Source organism: Myotis nattereri (assembly GCF_964212035.1).
Source record: "Myotis nattereri genome assembly, chromosome: 8".
Classification (NCBI taxonomy): domain Eukaryota; kingdom Metazoa; phylum Chordata; class Mammalia; order Chiroptera; family Vespertilionidae; genus Myotis; species Myotis nattereri.
The window spans coordinates 30,774,872-30,788,223 of NC_138083.1; the positions used below are offsets into that span (position 1 = coordinate 30,774,872).

Below are 13,352 nucleotides of genomic sequence, written 5' to 3' on the forward strand. Positions count from 1 at the left end.
AAAATATGGTGTTTTTTGTTTTGTTTTGTTTTGTTTTTAAGAGAGAAAGGAAGAGAGGGAAACATTGATGTGAGAGAGAAACATCTATTGGTTGCCTCCCGCATGCACCCCATCTGAGGACCAAATCCACAACCTCGGCATATGCCTAACCAGGAAGCGAGCTGGTAACCCTTCTGTGCCGGGACATTGCTCAACCAACTGAGCCACACTGGCCAGGGCTGGGATGGGACTGCTTTTTATTGCCATTTCCCACAGTGCATGCCCTAGTGCTTAGATCAGTGTCTGGCATATAGTCAGCACTCACTAAATATGAACTGCTGTTGTTAGCTATTATGCAACACTGCTTGCAGTAATTACTTATTGAATGAATAGAGAATAATTGCAGGTGAAGCTGTGGGCTATGTTAAATTTCATGGATACTCAGAAAATGAAGAATCACAGTTGTGAGCTAGATGGTGAGAAGGTGGTTCACGATAGTGATGTTCTACATAAGTAAAGCCTCACCGAGGCAGGTTATCTCTTCAGAGGATGTTTATTGGCCAGTTACCAATGCTCATGGTTCTCTTGGGTTTACAGATCTACAGAAGTAATTGTTATTGATGTAATACAGATGGTCCCTGCCTTAAGAAAACTCAAAATGCAAAGCAAGACTATGATCTTGTATGTCTGAAAATGTGAAGTTTCACCGCCAGTATACTTGGTTGGATGCTGGCCACCTTTTGGTGTACAGGACAATGCCTCAACCAACTGAACTACACTGGCCAGGGCCAGATTTAGCATGCTTTTAGTAGTCAAAGAAGTGGGGGGAAAGTAATTGTGGATGCTTTCTGAATGAAGACTTGAGAAACTGACTTTACAAAGAACAGATTGTTTGAGGAAATGCTCAGAGAAAGCTGGAGAAAGGAAGAACATGGAAAATAAGACGTTATACTAGAATATAGTGAACAGACTTCCAGATAGCATTTTCCAGTTGTGCTGGGTAGTATTTTCTGAAGTTCTTGAATTTAATTTCTAGAATGTCTTGTGTACCCCAATTCATTAAATATGTGTAGGCATGAATTGCAATTGGGTACGAGTTTTAACTATTTTAGATGAGGTGGCCTATCAGTTAGGAACTACATTTTGCAGCTGGTAAAAGACACTTACAATATTGACTTAACTTTGGGGTGTATTGTCTCTTGTAAAAGATATCTAGAGAAGGGCCGGCTAATCCTAATATAAAGTCATCAGGGAACCAGGCCTCTTCCGTGTATATATTTTGCTATTCTGAGCATGTGGGCTCCTTATTCTTCATAGCTTCTTAGTCACAAAATGGCTGTAGGCTCTCCAGCTGTGATATCATGTCTGACAGGCAAGAAGGGGAAAGAGAAAGGACAGCTTCCTGTTGAGTCAGTTCCTTCCTTTCCAAGAGCTCCCTCAGAAACTTCCACCTAATATGGCTTCTGCATAGCTTGTTGGTCAGCTCTAGAACAAGTGAGAATTTAGCAAGTTGTTTGGAAAATGTAATGGACTAAGGATGACATTCAAAATAGGAACAAAAACTATAAAATACATAGGAATCAACCTATTAAGGAATGTATAAGACTTCTCTAAATAAAAATATAAAACTTGACATAAGGGTATAAAACAGAGAGGAATGAATGGAAAGACACATCATGTTCCTGAGTGGGAGCTCAGTGCTGTCCACACTCAGTATGATCACAATACAAAATATGAATGGAAATTTTTATGGATCTTAAGCTGATTTTAAACTTCATCTTAAAGAGAAAGTGCTCAATAAAAGCCACAGAATCTTTGAAACAATGATAAGAGGATGTACCTTGGCAGATACTAAAAATAATCCATAAACTAGAAAGTTCAAGAGATGACATTTAAAGCTCCAATTATTTTTTAAGTGTACTAATTCTGTGAGTATAGGTAAATGGATCAAATAAAGCTAAAAAAGATCCAACAATATATGGCAGTTTAACATATGCTAAAAGTGGCATTCCACATCAGAGGATTAAAAGGGTCATCAGGATATGGTCTTGAGACAATTATATTTTGAAGGGAAAATATAGTCAGATTCCTGCTTCACAAAGGTTAAAAGCAAATTCCAGAGGAGCAAAGAGCTAAATGTTTAAAATACACATACACGTGTAATTAATGAAATATTGGTATTTTATTATTATACTTTTATAATACTAGTACTAAGTGGGGAAGACACAAAAGGAAGACATAAAACCCATAATCTTAAAAATAAAATTAAAAAATTTAATTATATAAGACTTTTAAACTTCTGCCTGAAAAAAGATACCATACAAAGTTTAGAAGTTTGAAAAAAATATTTGCACCATATGGCCAAAAAACAACTTTTAAAATATGATTGAATATATATAAATTATTTAGGGGAAAAAGACCAAATGACCAAATAAAAATAGACAAAGAACACAAATATGCATTCATAGAAAAATATAGATGATCAAAAAACATTTGACAACCAACCTAGTGATTAGGGAGAATATAACTTAATTAACATTAGTTGAAGAGTGACAACATGGTTTGGAAAGTTGTGGGAAAACAGGTATTCTGAGAAATTGTAGGTGAGTGGGTTTTTTATGTTTTTTTTGTTTGTTTTTTGATTCATTGGCTGACTATATTGACAAGATACTGATTAGTTACATGTTGAAAAAAACATACAATACAAAATACAAAAAAAAGTTGGTTCCATTCCTGCCCGCTCTCCCTCTTATCCACCCACCCTCAAGTACTCATCATCATGATTTGGTCTCAGAGTCTAGATGAGTGTTTTAAGAAAACAATTTGGTAAGATCTATCAAAATTTAAAATGCAGATACCTCTTAACCTGGCAGTGTTACTTTTAAGTCTCTACCTTCCAGAAACTTCTGTACTTATGACAAAGATGACTGTATTAAGGTTGCCCATTTTAAGAAGAATTGTTTGCTTTGCAAAATAGTACAATTCCTGAATGCTCAATGCTAGTGGCTGGCTAAATAAAAACAAAAGAATTCAGTGCAATCATTTTTAAATGAGGATGGGCTCTATGGACTAAGTTGGGAAGATCTTCAGGTATAATGGTAAGTGGAAAGAGCATGTTTCAGAACAGCTGCATATCATGATTATGATTTTATGTAAAAAAAACCAAAAAAACAAAAAAAAACTCACCTGACTAAATATTTTACTGTGAGAGAGTCATACCAAATTGTTCACAGTGGTTTTCCATGATAAGGTAAATCAGATTGGTATGAGAATTCACTTTGTAACATATTCAAAACACAGAGCATACATAGGAGAATATATTCGTTTTTATTGAGTTTTGAAAATCAAAAGGTTAGCATAAATTACAGAGGAAAAACAAGCAAAAATAAAATTTTCAAGTTTTTTCTTCATTTCTAAGGAACCAGGATAATGAAATACAAACAAAGAAGAAAATAAACGTGGCGGTGTATACAGTAACTGTTATAAAAGCAGTGAGCGGTGAATTAACTGTTACATATAAATCAAAAGATGGGAAGAACAGAGATAATTGTTTAGAATTTTAAAATACTGTATCTGTGACTAATTTTATTGTCAGGAAATCAGTGGGGTGAGGTATATCAGAAAGAAAAGGTTCAGAGTCGGGGTACCTGGTCACTCAGGGACTGGTGCTGTTAATCTTTATTCAGCCTTGTGACCTTGAGCAAACTGCTTCTGTTTAGGCTTTGGTTTCTTCATCTTGTGGCCTGTCTACATTCTGAGTCTGAATCCAAGGAAAGTTAGAACTGAAGTATAGTATACAAGCAGCATATTTAACATAAACTGCAGAATTGGGTCTGCTCAGTCTACAGATATTCTAAAGGAGTTATGAGTGACCAGAGGCTGTCTACCCAGGATATGCCAGCTTTGCTCTGGTAGACCTGGGAGCTAGAGGGCAGTACTATTGCTGAGTGGGCTTGGTGTATGTGTGAAAATATATATTAAAAAAGGTCTGGATGAATACATAAACTCATAATGGTAACCTCTGGGGGGTGAGGAACAGTGAAGACTTTATTTTTATATGTAATGTTTCTTTTTTTCCATCAAAAAGTATAACAAATTAATATTTTATATGCATAATTTAAAAAGGCACTACTGTAGATTTAAGCAAATGTGCTAAAATATTAAGTCTGGGTGCCGGGAATATGGATGTGGTTTTTTTCCTATATACTCACCAGGTCTTTTTTTTTTAATAGGCAAATATTTCAGTAAGTAACAAGTTTAATGGTTCAGTGACAAATAGACTATGTCTGGTTAAAAATTAAATTTGGGAAGCAAGAAAATGTACAAACGAAAAGGAGAACTGAATTTAGCTTTACCCATTTGACAAGAAAGTAAGAGATACCAATGCTTCTACTTTATTTGGCTAGGATACTTGTAGAAAAGAAACTCTTTGTTTTTGTGTTCAGTATTGTCTTGGCTTTCCACAGTAGTAGTGGGGGAGCTGTTTGTTTCCTGGTCACATGAACTACTTATGCTTTTGTCACTGGCTTCTTGTAAGTTTGAAAACCAAAGAGTTCTTGGTAACCTTGGTAGCCTACTGTCCAGATGGGTAGGGAAATGGGCCAAAGGACAAACTTGATGAAATATTTCCAGTGTAGAGAATGATTGCAAAGTCAATCTTATGTAAAACATGAAAAAGTGAGGAGAGACAGGCAGTCATTTCCCAGGGAAAGAAGTTTTCTTTAATCTTGATAGTCTTGCAGTTTCTGTTACGCTACTTCTAAAACCCTAAGTTATTCCACATGTTCCCCTTATCTCCAGCTCTAGATTTGTATTATAAAAATGTTCAAACAGTACAGAAAAGGTAAAAGAATAGTACAATGAATGCTTGTTATACCTATCACTTAGATTCAGCAATTTTTTAACATTTTGCTATATGTGCATTATTTTTATTTTCTTCCCCCGCCCCCCCCCCTTTTTCAGGTAAGTTGCAGACATCACTTCACTCCTAAGTAATCCCTCATGCTGCTGCTAAGAAAAAGCACATTCTACTATTTCACCATATCATCTCACCCAAGAAAGTTAACAGTAATTGCTTACTATCATCAAATACCTAGTCCACATTCAAGTTTTCCCAGATGTCTCATGGATGTTTCACTTTAAAAAAACAATCATATTACATTTTTCCTGGCTGGTGTGGCTCAGTTGGTAGGCATCATCCTGTGTACCAAAAAGTTGCTGGTTCCATTCCTAGTCAGGGCATATGCCTGGGTTATAGGTTCAATCTCTGGTAGGGGACAAGTAGGAGGCAGCCAATAGATGTTTCACTCTCACATTGATGTTTTACTCTCACATCACTGTTTCTTTTTTTTCTCTTCAAATTGTGAGAGTAGCTCTTTTATTTTTTTTCTCTGTTTATTGATTAAGGTATTACATATGTGTCCTTATCCCTCTCATTGCCCCCCCACCCCCCAATCATGCCCTTAACCCCCTGGTGTCTGTGTCCATTGGTTATGCTTATATACATGCATACAGGTCCTTTGGTAGATCTCTCCCCTTTACCCCCACCCTCCCCTGCCTTCCCTCTGAGGTTTGATGGTCTGATTGATGCTTATCTGTCTCTGGATCAGTGTTTCTTACTCTCACTCTCCTTTCCTCTCTCTAAAAATCAGTAAAAATATTTTTAAAAAATCATATTACAGCCCAGCCAGTGTTGCTCAGTGGTTGAGCATTGACCTATGAACCAGAAGGTCACAGTTTGATTCTCGGTCAAGGCACATGGCAGGCTTATGGACTCAATCCCCAGTAGGGAGCGTGTAGGAGGCAGCTGATCAATGATTCTCTCTCATCGTAGATGTTTCTTTCTCCCACTCCCTTCCTCTCTCTGAAATCAATAAAAACGTATTTTTTTAAAATCATATTACATTTCATATGTGGCATTGTATTATTATTTTTTAATCTCTTCTATATTAGAACAGTTTTCCCTCTTTGTTATTTTTGTTTTGCATGAGATTGGCTTTTTATAACTTAAACAAATGTTTTAATTGTGATAAAATAAACATAAACGTTGCCATTTTAACTACTTTTTAAGTGTACAGTGTAGTGGCATTAAGTACATTCACATTGTGCTATAATCACCACTGTCTATCTACCACAAAACTAAAACTCTGTACCTCTTAAAGAATAATTCCCCATTTTGTTCCCCCAGGTCCTGGCAACCACCATTCTTTCTGTCATTATGAATTTGACTATTCTAAGAACCTCATTAAGTGGAATCATAAAATATTTGTCCTTTTGTGACTGGCATATTTCACTTACTATAATGTCCTCAAGGTTCATTCATGTTTTAGCATGTGCCAGAATTTCTGTCCTTTTTAAGATTTAATAATCTATTGTACGTATACCCCATAGTTTATTATTTTTCTCTGGAAAGACACTTGCCTTCTGTCCTTTGATTGTTGTGAATAATGCTGCTGTGAACATGGATGTACAAAAACATCCATGAATCCTTGCTTTTAATTCTTTTGACTGTATGCCCAGAGTGTAATTGTTGTATCATATGGTAATTCTAGTTTTTATTTTTTGAGGAACCTCCATATTCTTCCACAGGGGCTGCACTGTTTTACATTCTCACCAGTAGTGCACAAAGTTTCCAATTTCTCTCCATCCTTTCTAATATTTGTTATTTTCTGAGGTTGTTTTTTGTTTGTTTGCTGTGTGTGTGTGTGTGTGTGTGTGTGTGTGTGTGTGTTTATAGTAGCCATCTTACTTTGTGTGGGAGTGGTATTGAGGTCTTGATTTTCATTCCCATAATGATTAGTGATATTTTCATACGCTTAGTGGACATTTGTATATCTTCTTTGGAGAAATGTCTATTAAATTTTGAATAGGTTTTTTGTTTTTCTTGAGTTTTAGGACTTCTTCATATATTCTGAATATTAGCCACTTATTAGGTAAGTGATTTTGCAAATATTTCCTCCCATTCTTTGGGTTGCCTTTCCATTCTGTTGTGTCCTTTGGTGAACATAAATTTTTAATTTTGGGGAAGTCTGATTTATATATTTTTCTTTTGTTGTCTGTGCTTTCAGTGACATAGCCAGAAATCATTGCCAAATCCAATGTCATGAAGCATATGTTTTTTCATATGTTCTCTTATAAAAGTTTTATGGTTTTAGGTTTACATTTAGGTCTTTACTCTTTTTAAAAATATTTTTTATTGATTTTAGAGAGATGGGAAGAGAGAGGGAGAGAGAAACAAAGAGAGAGAAAAAAAAATGTGAGAGAGAAACATCCATCAGCTGCCTCCTGCACATCCCCTACTGGGTATCGAGCCTGCAACCTAGGTGTGTACCCTGATCCTGAACCAGTAACCTTTTGCTCTGACACCATTTATTTGAATAGGTCAATGTTCATTCAACTGGCCAGGACGCTATTCTATTTTAAATTAAATTTTGTATATATGGTGTAAGGTAAGGCTTCAAATTCATTCTTTTGCATGTGGATATACAGTTTTCTCAAAACCATTTTTTGAAAAAACTGTACTTTCTCAATGAATGATCGTGGTACCCTTGTCAAAAATTGCCAGTACCACACTGCCTTTTTTTAAAAAAATCTTACCTGAGGACATGTTTACTGATTTTAGAGAGAGGGGTGATGCTCCAAGCCACTAAGCCACACCGGCCAGTGCTGCTTTGCTTACTGTAGCTGTCTAGTAACTTTTGAAATCAGGAAGTGTGTCCTCCATCTTTGTCCTTTTTTCAACATTGTTTTGGCTATTCTGGGTTCCTTGAGAGTTCATATGAATTTTAAGATGGATTGTTTTATTTCTGCAAAAACGTCCTTGGTATTTTGATAGATATTGCTATAGATTTCTTTGCATAATATTGGCAGTTTAACAACATTAAGTCTTCCTATTTATGAACACATATGTATTTCCATTATTGCTATCTTCCTTAATTTCTTTCAGAAATATATTAATGATCCAATTTCTCTGAATTGTCACCAGAATTTTGGTATTGTCATTTTTATTTTAGTTTTTCTAATAGGTGTGTAGTAATATCTCATTCTGATTTTAATTTGCATTTCCCTAATGGATAATGGTGGTGAACTGGTTTTCATGTGCCCTTTCTGTGTCCTCTTTGAAGAAATGTTCCTTCATGCTTGTTACCCATTTTCTAATTGTATTGCATATGTTTTACTGTTGAATTTTGCGAGTTATTAATTTATGTATTCTACTGTCAGATATGTGATTTGAAAATATGTTCTCCCAATCTTAGCTTGTCTTTTATATATATATATATATATATATATATATATATATATATATATATTTGATTTCAGAGAGGAAGGGAGAGAGAGAGAGAAATAGATACATCAATGATGAGAGAGAATCACCAATCAGCTGCCTCCTGCATGCCCCCAACTGGGGATTGAGCCCGCAACCCGGGCATGTGCCCTTGACCGGAGTCGAACCTGGGACCCTTCAGTCTGCAGGCCGACGCTCTATCCACTTAGCCAAACAAGCTAGGGCTTAGCTTGTCTTTTCATTCTCTCAACAGGGTCTTTTACAAAGCAACATTTAAAATTTTGATGAAGTCTAATATATCATATTTTTCTTTTATGGTTCATATTTTTGGTATTAAGTCTAAGAAAGAACTTCATAAACCCTGAGTCCTAAATTTTTTTCTAAAGATTTTATACTTTTACATTTAAAAATTATAAATGTATGATCTATTTTGAGTTAATCTTTGTGTAAGGTGTAAGGTTTAGGTTCATGTTTTTGTCTATATATCCATTTGCTCCAACACCATTTATTGAGAAGACTATCCTTCTTTCATTGAATTGTTTTTGAAGCTTTGCCCTAAATTAGTTGGCTGTATTTGTCTGGGTCTATTTACGGCTACTCTGTACTGTTCCATTGAGCTATGTGTCTGTCTCTCAACCAATACCACTCAGTCTTGATTACTTTAGCTGTCTAAGTTTTGGCATTATATATAGTGACTCCCCCCCCCCTTTTGTTCGCCCCACCCCCTCCTCCGCCAAAAAAAAAAATTGTTTTAGCTATTCTGGTTCCTTTGCCTTTTCATGTAAGTTTTAGAGTTATGTTATCTATGTCTACAAAAAAATCTGTTGGAATTTTGATATGAGTTGTGTTAATCCTGTATATCAATTTGGAGAGAATGGACATCTACATTATGTTGAATTTTCCAATCCATGGACACATTATGTCTCTCCATTTACTTAAATATTCTTTGATTTCCTTTATCAGTGTTTTGTAGTAAGTAGTTTATAAGTCTTATGCATGTTTTGTTAGATTTATATTTAAATAATATTGTACTTTTAATTTTGGTTTCCATGTGTTTGTTGTTTTTATGTAGAAATACAATTGATTTTTACATAGTGATCTTGCAAACTTGTTGAATTCACTTATGAGTTCCAGAAGTTTTTTTGTAGATTCTGTGATATTCCCTACTTCATTTTCAATCTGTATGCCTTTTATTTTCTTGCCTTATTACATTGGCTAGAACTTCCAGTATTCTATTGAATAGGAGTGGTGAGAGTAGACATCCTTTTCTTGTTTCTCATTTTAGAGGAAAACTCACCATCAAGTGTAATCCAAAACTTTGCTTTGAAGGTTTTTGTAGACATACATTATCAAGTTGAGGAAACTTGACTATTCCTAGTTTTCTGAGTGTTTTTATTATAAATGGGTATTACATTTTTTCAAATGATTTTTCTATATCAGTAATATGGTTGTGTGAATTTTTTTTTCTTCTTTAGCTTTTCATAATGGTGGATTAAATTGTTCGATCTACCCATATGAACCAACCCTGCATCCCTGGGATAAACCCCCTCTTGGTCATGGTGTATAAAGGAAGTCCTCACTTAGCATCAATGATAGGGTCTTGGAAACTGCAATTATAAGACTAATTTTACCATTGGCTAATTTATAAAAACAAGAGTTAAATTCCTTTGGTATATTTCTGGTCACAAAAACCACCAAACTTGCAAATAAAGACTCAAAACACTTCTAATATTAAACATTGAAGTAAATGTGAGCTATACATACATTTAAGAAAGATTAATAAAAACAAGTAAAGTAATTAATTTCTAATCCACTTATTTTAGTCCAGGGTTGCAGGTGGCTAGAACCTCTCCTGGCAGCTCAGGGCACAAGGCAGGGACCAATCCTGGACAAGACACCCTTGTATAGCAGGCTACAGTCATGCACACACCTACACCCACACTCACTCAGACTGGGACAAATTAGACACACCAGTTCACCTAATGTGCACATCTTTGGGTGTGGGAGGAAACTGGAGTACCTGGAGAAAACCCGCTCAGATTTGGAGAGAACATGCAAACTCCACACATATAGTTGCCCTGGCTGGGAATTGATTTTTTTTTTCCTCATCAATTTTATAACTCTTATTTGAGGACCTGCTGTAATTCTTTTTGTATGTTTTGAGTTCTACTTGCTGGTTGTTTATTAAGGTTTTTATATCTATATTCATGATAGATATTGGTCTGTTGGTTTTTTTGTTTGTTTATTTTTCTTGGTAATGTCTTTACATGATTTTTGGTATTACATGGAAGATTGTGAAGATCTTGAGGGAAGACAGTGCTAATCATCGCTAAGTCATGGAGTGGATGATTTGGGCCATGGGAATATCAGGAAGAACCCAGAGGAGAAAAGGAATCCTGGAAGGGAATTAGTATTGTTAGCTGGAAATATAGTTGCTTGGGTGAGTGTAGGGCAGTGTACCAGAGCAGACTTAGTGAAGGTTGGGGATGCAATCTGGTTGTCATGGATGGAACAGTTAGTATAGTTGGCTTGTGGAGAACTTTAGTTAATAATGATGTGATAGGGCTGGAAATATATTGACTTTAGGGAAAAATTAATTATATTAGTGTTAGGGAATTAATAATGGAGGTAGATCCTGAACCTGGAGGTGATGGGGCGGGTGGGGGGGGGGCAGAGGGACCCAGCAGAAGGATCATTCTTGAGCAGGAAATGGAGCACCTCTCTCTAGCGCTACTGGTAAAGAGGAGGGGTTGGCATGGGAGCATGGGTCCTTAGAAGTGATATCAGTGCCTGGGAGTGCCTCTCCTTGTGCTTTGTTTAGGAAGAAAGGGATATTCCTAAGGCCAAAGGAATAATAGGACTAAAATGGGAGCAAGTACCCAGTGGTGAGACTCTCTATGGGTAGAGTTGTGATGATGAATCAGAGCTTGGTTTAGGTCTTTAGACCAGTTTTTTTATTTGTTTGTTTTTATCTGTTTGATCATTTGTGTTTGGTTTTGACAGATTGGTGAGGTCCACAGTTAGGGCAAATCAGTGTGGAAATTCTTCAATCATCCTCAGAAATAAGTCTTTGGAGGTCTTTCTGCTAAGCTGCTGAATCCCAGTATTGTTCAACATTGACCATGAGAAGGCCATTGGCTCCATCCTCCGTTGAGCCAGAGAGCCACTGACCATCCAGTTTGTAATCAGCAGTTCAAACTTAGTCCTCTGACCAATTCTGCATAATTACGTCTGGAAAATAGAAGAGAAAGGAATATTTCCCTATTCGTTTGGTGGTTTTGATACCAAAACCAGACAAGGACCAGTTTCCATCCCTAGCAGTCATTCCTCCTCATGCCTTCATTTGCTGGTACTGAGGGAGTTGATTTCTGTTCTGTTGCAGCTGCAGCCGACTCCGCCAGGTTCAGAGCATCCTGACCCAGAGCAGCAAGTCTCGACCCGATGGGATCCTCTGCATTCTAGGTCAGTGCTTTTAACAAGGTGGGACTCAGGACTGGGGTAAATTGGCTTCTGTTCACAGAAAGATACTGATAATAGTATCATTGTGAGATCAGCCGTGGGTTAGAGTCCCCTGCTCTTGTTCCCCTGAAATCCATTGCTGTTGAAATGAGATTGGGTGAGATATCAGTAAGATAGAGAGTACCTACCACAGAGCAGGCACTTTGTACATATTACCTCATTTCTCCTTACAGCAAACTTACAAGGGAGCAGTGTTGTCCCTTTTTTTTAACAGAAGAGGAAACTAGATTCTAGGAGATTAAACAGACTTGCTCAGGGCCACAGAGTGGCAAAATTAGGCATTTATTTGTTCTTTAAAAATTTTTATTATGAAAATATATAATTTAAAAATTAAGACAATACATGAGTAACAATGAACAGAGCTTCCCAACCATCCCAGATACCCACTCCCACTCCCCAGAGATAACATTGTCAACTGTATCTTTTTTTTAAACACAAATGGGAACATTTTATGCATATTGTTGTTAACCTAATTTTTAAAATTTTCACTTGACCATATTAGAGTTTTTTAAATATCAGATTGACTACTTGAATATGGAATACTACAATGTTGCAGAAATTGATGTGTTTGAAGTTGGGCGTGAAATGGAGGTAAAAAGTAAACCTTCAGGACAGAACTTTATGTGAAAGTATCACTTAGGAAACTTGTATTTTTTTCCCCTTTATTATTTTTTTCTCATCACCATTTATCCCCCTAAACCAGCCGTGGGCAAACTATGGCCCGTGGGCCAGATCCGGCCCGTTTGGCTGTTCTATCCGGCCCGCGGAGCCGAAAGAGCGGAGAGTTCTCTTGCTCTCCCCTCCGCTCCTTCACCAGCAGCAGTGTTAACATGGCAACGTCGGGAAACATGGCCACAACTCCTTCTTCTGAGTCCAGTTTAAGAACCCATTGTGGCCCTCGAGTCAAAAAGTTTGCCCACCCCTGCTAAACCGTCCTCTACCTTCACCCACTCCCACCCCTCCAATCACTACACCATGTCAATGAGTTCTTTCTCTTCTTTTTTTTTTCTTTTTTGCTCAATCCCTTGAGACTTGTATATTCTTTTTTTAAAAAATATGTTTTTATTTATTTCAGAGAGAGGAAGGGAAAAGGAGAGAGAGAGAGACAGAAACATCAATGATGAGAGAGAATCTTTTTCTATTCCAGGATCCCATCCCCAAGATACCATGTTAAATTAGTTACCATGTCTTCTCAAGTTCCTATTGACTGTAACAGTTTCTCAGACTTTCCTCGTTGATGACCTTGACAGTTTTCAGGAGTGCTAATCAAGTAGCATGTCTCTCTGATAGGGTTTTTCTTATCTTTCTCACGATTAGAATGGGGATAAGAGTTTTGAGGTGGAAGACCAGTAAAGTAACATGCCATTTTTGTCACATGATATCAAGGATACATACTATCAGCATGACTTTTCACTGTTTCTGTTAGCCTTGATCACCTGGCTACGGTAGTGTTTTCAGGTTCTGCACTATGAAATACTCTCTCCAGCTCTCCTTCCCTATGTCCTCTTCGGAAGGAAGTCACCATGTAGCCCACTCTTAAGGAGCCAGGAGTTATGCTCCATCACCTGAG

General features: G+C 36.8%; 1 protein-coding gene across 1 annotated transcript in view; it reads left to right on the forward strand.

The window, feature by feature from the left end:
* DNAAF9 (dynein axonemal assembly factor 9) overlaps positions 1 to 13,352 on the forward strand; it is a gene marked incomplete at its 5' end in the record, with an annotated part of 132,958 nt that overhangs the window by 5,356 nt on the left and 114,250 nt on the right. The window contains one exon of the mRNA XM_081097454.1: positions 11,646 to 11,725. Within this exon, the coding sequence (XP_080953580.1) occupies positions 11,646 to 11,725 (80 nt within the window). The remainder of the gene's footprint in view (positions 1 to 11,645; positions 11,726 to 13,352) is intronic.